This window comes from Diabrotica virgifera, chromosome 3 (assembly GCF_917563875.1).
Source record: "Diabrotica virgifera virgifera chromosome 3, PGI_DIABVI_V3a".
NCBI classification, from domain to species: Eukaryota; Metazoa; Arthropoda; class Insecta; order Coleoptera; family Chrysomelidae; genus Diabrotica; species Diabrotica virgifera.
In genome coordinates, this window is record NC_065445.1 from 140,146,932 (window position 1) to 140,153,177 (window position 6,246).

Below are 6,246 nucleotides of genomic sequence, written 5' to 3' on the forward strand. Positions count from 1 at the left end.
AAACTAACAAAAAAAGTTTTAGAAAAATATAAGCTTATTTGAATTTTTCCGAAACAATGCATATTTTCGTTCTAATTGCACTCCCCTATTATGAGTTTCTCGAGGTAATTCTGTCAAGTTTTTTTATCTTTATCTAATTTTGACTTTTTGATATCACTCAGAAATCTAAACAAAGAATTTCTTTGCAAAAATGGGTGACAATCAACATATTTATTATTGTTAAACAAAAAATAAGCATAAAACAAAAATATCTTGACAGCATTACCTCAAGGAATGAGTAAAGAAAATACATACAAATTTGTAGGTGAGTTGATCAAGTAGTTTTTGAGTTACAATGTCTACAGCCTGAAAAAACAGTTTGTAGAAAAAAGCGTTTAAAGTATTGTCAACTTTTATTTTTAATTTCTTTTTTGTCTGCCAAATCGTAAAGTGATGCACACCGAAATATGTTTTTAAACCGCGGAGTAATTTTCAAAAGAAAAAAAAGGACAGCTGTTGACCGTTTCTCACTATAACTTGCTAAACTTGCTATAAAACGAGTCGAAGGTAGGAAGATAGTGCTAAATAGCCCTAGCTTCGACTCGATTTGCAGCAAGTTCGAGCCAGCAAGCTTGAACCTAGTGAACAGCGGTCAACAGCTATTTTTATTTTCTTTTGTAAATTACTCCGCGATTCAAAAAGATATTCCGGTGTGCATCATTTGACGATTTGAAAGACAAAAAGAAATTGAAAATAAAAGTTAACAATACTTTTCACGCGTTTTCCTCAAAACTCCTTTTTTCAAAGGCTGTAGACATTGTAACTCAACAACTACTTGACCGACTCACCTGGAATTTTGTATATATTTTCGTTAGACATTCCTTGAGGTAAAGCTCTCAAGATATTTTCTGTTGTATGCTTATTTTTTCTTTAACAATAATAAATATGTTAATTTTCACCCTTTTTTTACAAAAAAAAAATCGTTGTTTTGACTTCTGAGTGGTATCAAAAAGTCAAAATTCGATAAAACTAAAAAAACTTGACAGCTTTACCTCGAAAAACTCATAATCTAATTAAATCTTTTTGAATATTTTGTTTACCACGATTCAATGATGAGTTCTGATGTCCACCGCAAAATTCATTATATTTTGAGGTGTCTTTTAAAAATTTGCTACCGTTGGCTTATTTTTCAATATTTTTCCTTGAATTTTTTATTGAGTAATCTATGAATTGTACTGAATATGTTTATTTAATTTAAAAATAAAATAATTCTACCATACTTAAAAAAAAATGTTGATGGATTCGACCGTTACTTGATGGAAGTTCATTTTATCTAACAATAAAACACTGAAAACGTTTGTTTTCTATACTTCCACAAAATTTATTATAACTAAGTGACTACAGCTGTTTCGGCGGAGTGCCTTTCTCAAGTGATATAGTTTACAATGTGTTTGCCTTTTTAAGTCTTCAACTGAAGAGGTTGAGGAGTGGGGAGCTGTTTGTCTCGAGTTGGTCATTCAGAATTATATCTGTATTTTTCAGTTTATTAATTTCCATAGATTCTAAAAAAGATAGCTTAAGGCCTTTATTTTGAATATGTAGAATTTGAAACTCTTCATTGAAAGAATGATTATGATCTAGAAGGTGAAGTGCGTATGTAGAAGTGTCTGTTTTTCTATTGTTGAATGCCCTTTTGTGTTCTGCTATCCGTTTGTCAAAAGTTCTGCCAGTTTGACCGATGTACGTTTTCGGACAGTCACCACAAGTTAGTTTGTACACACCACTCTGTAGTTGCTTTCTCTTTCGGCTTTTATTGTTCTTAATATATTTGCTTAAGTTGTTGTTAGTTCTGAAAGCTGGTGTTATTCCTTTCTTTTTTATGTATCTGGCTATCTTTGTTGTTATCTTGCCAGTATATGTGAGAGAGCAGAAGGTACTGGGTTCTTTCTGTGGTGGTGGATACACTAATTTCAGGGCTTTCTTATGGAGTTTTTGGTTTAAAATTTTGTCAACTGTTTGTTCGTTATAGCCGTTGTTTACTGCTATTTGTTTAATGATGTTTAGTTCTATCTCGAAGTTATTTTTTGTCATGGGAATTTCTGTCAGTCTATGTATCATGCTATGGTAGGCTGCTAATTTGTGTTGTGTAGGATGGGATGATGAATTGTGTATAGTTGTGTCAGTATGGGTAGGTTTATGATATACGGAGAACTCATGTTTGTTGTGTAGTCTGGAAATCGTTACATCTAGAAAGTTTATGGAGTTATTCTGTTCTGTTTCTATTGTAAACTCAATATTATTATGAAGTGAATTAATATATGATAGAAATTGGTCAAGTTGTCTGTTAGTTCCTGTAAAGCATACTAGTATATCATCCACGTATCTCCACCAATATAAGAACTGTTTAAATACGGGATGTTTAGAAATTGTTGTTTCAAGTTGGTTCATAAATATATCTGATAGCAATGGGCTTAGAGGATTACCCATAATAAGTCCTGCACTGTTGTTTGTGTACACAAACTAGTATGCTTTACAGGAACTAACAGACAACTTGACCAATTTCTATCATATATTAATTCACTTCATAATAATATTGAGTTTACAATAGAAACAGAACAGAATAACTCCATAAACTTTCTAGATGTAACGATTTCCAGACTACACAACAAACATGAGTTCTCCGTATATCATAAACCTACCCATACTGACACAACTATACACAATTCATCATCCCATCCTACACAACACAAATTAGCAGCCTACCATAGCATGATACATAGACTGACAGAAATTCCCATGACAAAAAATAACTTCGAGATAGAACTAAACATCATTAAACAAATAGCAGTAAACAACGGCTATAACGAACAAACAGTTGACAAAATTTTAAACCAAAAACTCCATAAGAAAGCCCTGAAATTAGTGTATCCACCACCACAGAAAGAACCCAGTACCTTCTGCTCTCTCACAGATACTGGCAAGATAACAACAAAGATAGCCAGATACATAAAAAAGAAAGGAATAACACCAGCTTTCAGAACTAACAACAACTTAAGCAAATATATTAAGAACAATAAAAGCCGAAAGAGAAAGCAACTACAGAGTGGTGTGTATAAACTAACTTGTGGTGACTGTCCGAAAACGTACATCGGTCAAACTGGCAGAACTTTTGACAAACGGATAGCAGAACACAAAAGGGCATTCAACAATAGAAAAACAGACACTTCTACATACGCACTTCACCTTCTAGATCATAATCATTCTTTCAATGAAGAGTTTCAAATTCTACATATTCAAAATAAAGGCCTTAAGCTATCTTTTTTAGAATCTATGGAAATTAATAAACTGAAAAATACAGATATAATTCTGAATGACCAACTCGAGACAAACAGCTCCCCACTCCTCAACCTCTTCAGTTGAAGACTTAAAAAGGCAAACACATTGTAAACTATATCACTTGAGAAAGGCACTCCGCCGAAACAGCTGTAGTCACTTAGTTATAATAAATTTTGTGGAAGTATAGAAAACAAACGTTTTCAGTGTTTTATTGTTAGATAAAAAAATGTGTTTGGATTATTGATTTAAACCTCTTCGGCCCCCTTTAAGGATAGCTATGACACGATTTTGATATGCAAACCATGCTAGAAATATTTGTCTAAGTATGAAATTTAATTAAGATAATGTTTCATCCGGCAAGCAGACGCGTACATTTTGACCTCCTATTCGGATCTTAGACTATACGGGGCGAAAAGATTTGATTTCGATTCATGGAACCACTACAGGCTGTCCTGAAAATACTAAGAGGTTGAAATGGACTCTAGACAGATGGTAGTGGTCTCTGAATTGTAATTAAATCTTAACTGCCTTTACCTATCTGCGTTTTTACTCAAATATTGAGTACTAGGAAGCAGATTTGTCGTTACCTTGATAAATTGATGTGCTGTGGAATGTATATTATAGATTCCCCACGTCTATGTATTTACCACCCCTTTTAGTTGCAAATTTTAGAAGGATAGGGTATAGGTATGAGTGAGAAGTTGTTTCTGACTTAAGAAATTTAAAATATTTTATTTTTAAAATATTTATTTGTTTGAAAATGGAGTCTCTTGAGAGTCGCCTGTCTAATACATTATTCATTCACAAGTTTTAATTATTCTGAAGAAATCTCATATTTAGCGTTCTTATAAGTCATCTTACCTTTGATTCGGACTCTTGCAATCGGATTCGTTTGCATTCGAGCTATCGTCTTCTTCTCTGCTGGTGTTCTGTGATCTCGGCGATTGTAGCGGCGTATTCGCATCGTCGGAACTACCCTCGTCCACCGCCGTATTGGCCACCATCAAATGGCCTCCTCCACCTCCGCCACCGACATGGCCACCACCGTGGCCACCGCCGGTGCCGCCGTGGCCTCCGCCTCCTCCGCCCCCTCCGCCACTGTTGCCGTTGTTACCATGGTGGCCACCGACGCCGCTGCCTGCCGTCACAGTTCCAATGCCACTTGGCGGGTCAATCTGTAACAAACAACTACTTGTTAAATTCGAATTGGTTAATTAAGAATTTTAAGAGAAACGTCATGTCTAAGAAAATTGTCGCAAAATATCACAGAGAAAGTTATGTACCAAATAGAAATTTTAATATGAAGATGTGCTGTTAGGTCAATAAAAAATTATAATTGCGTGTAATGACCATTTGTCATTTGCTACCAGACTTTCACCATGTAATCAAGTCACACCACAGCTCAGATGTTACCTAGGGCATAATATTAAAATAGTTTAAACATCCATGCTTTAATTGGCATTTTTAACTGATGTTTCCTTAACGGATCACTTATACAGAGCTTTGACAGACATATTTTTGTTAAACTATATTTTGGTGTTTAGCATGTAAACTTTACGTAAGCACTGATGATGACTGGTAAACCAGTCGAAAACTAGTTATGTGACTGTGATGTAGCCCTTTTTAGGGACTTTAAATATATGCCTTTTATAAAGGATTTACTATTTTTTGTATTACATGGTATACAGCCAACTACAGGAGAACTTTTCCTTGTGGATTTTTATTATTATGTGTTATTATTATTTTATTATGTGTTTTTTATATATTTTTTTTTAATTTTTTCAAACCACATTAACAAATTATTACTAGTTAGTACGTATTATTACGTTTACAACTTGTATTTACATAATTTAACATGTTTATAAAATGAGATAAAGAATTTCTATCTCATTTGTAAATATTAACGTATTAAGGTTTATTGGGAATTTTTTTTTAAATTTTTTAAAAAATTCCACAAGGAAAAAGTTTTCCTGTAGTTGGCCGTATACCATGTAATACAAAAAACAGTAAATCCTTTATAAAAGGTATATTTAAAATCCCTAAAAAGGGCTACATCACAATCAGAACTAGTTTTCGACTGGTTTACGTGTCATCATCAGTGTTTACCTAAAATGAATAAATATAACCTGATAAAATAATGCAGAGATTGAAATTTTGACTAGGGTTAAAAAGCTGTCGGTTATACTCACGTGAAGTTTACATGCTAACCACCAAGATATAATTTTACAAAAATATGTGGGTCAAAGCCCTATATACGTGGTCCGTTAAGGAAACATCGGTTAAAGATGCCAATTAAAACATGGATGTTAGAAATATTTTACAATTATGCCCTAGGTAACATCTGAGCTGTAGTGTGACTTGATTACATGGTGGAAGTCAGGTAGCAAGTGACAGTGACAATGGGTTGGATGTAGACCTCCGAACGTTGACAGGACAGAAATGACAGTTCCACAGGAAGTTGAAAAATTAGCCTGTCATATTTAAAGAATGGTGTACAGATTGTTAAAATTAGAAATGATGTAACAACACACTCCATTGTGAGAATGATCATTTAAAATTCGGTAAACTAGATTTTGTAGTTAGAGATTATGTTTACTTATACTGTCAGTGGAGTTAGGCAAACTACATTACACAGATGTATTGACAGCTGTTAGACTTTGTATAAGTTTAAAAAAGGAACTCACAATGGGGGTGACTGAGGTGTAGAAATGTCTTAAATAATCTAGGAGTATGTATCGTTAAGAAAGTACAAGCTCAAACTTAGGCGACCAATTCTTAAAGACCATGCAGGCTGCCCGGATCCCTAAGGGTCCAAAAACCAAAACCGTCGTAAGATGATGATACTAGGGGCTGGGGGGTATGGAGTCTCTGTGAGGGAATTAATGAGAGAAGAACATGAACGGGACCCAGAAAGAAAATTCGACTTTTGAT

At 34.0% G+C, this 6,246-nt stretch overlaps 1 protein-coding gene across 1 annotated transcript in view; it reads right to left on the bottom strand.

Moving 5' to 3' along the window:
* Positions 1-4,427, bottom strand: part of LOC126882573 (uncharacterized) — a 481,344-nt gene extending 476,917 nt beyond the window's left edge. The window contains exon 1 of the mRNA XM_050647545.1: positions 4,177-4,427. Within this exon, the coding sequence (XP_050503502.1) occupies positions 4,177-4,319 (143 nt within the window). The 5' untranslated portion in view covers positions 4,320-4,427. The remainder of the gene's footprint in view (positions 1-4,176) is intronic.
* Between the last annotated feature and the right edge of the window lie 1,819 nt (positions 4,428-6,246).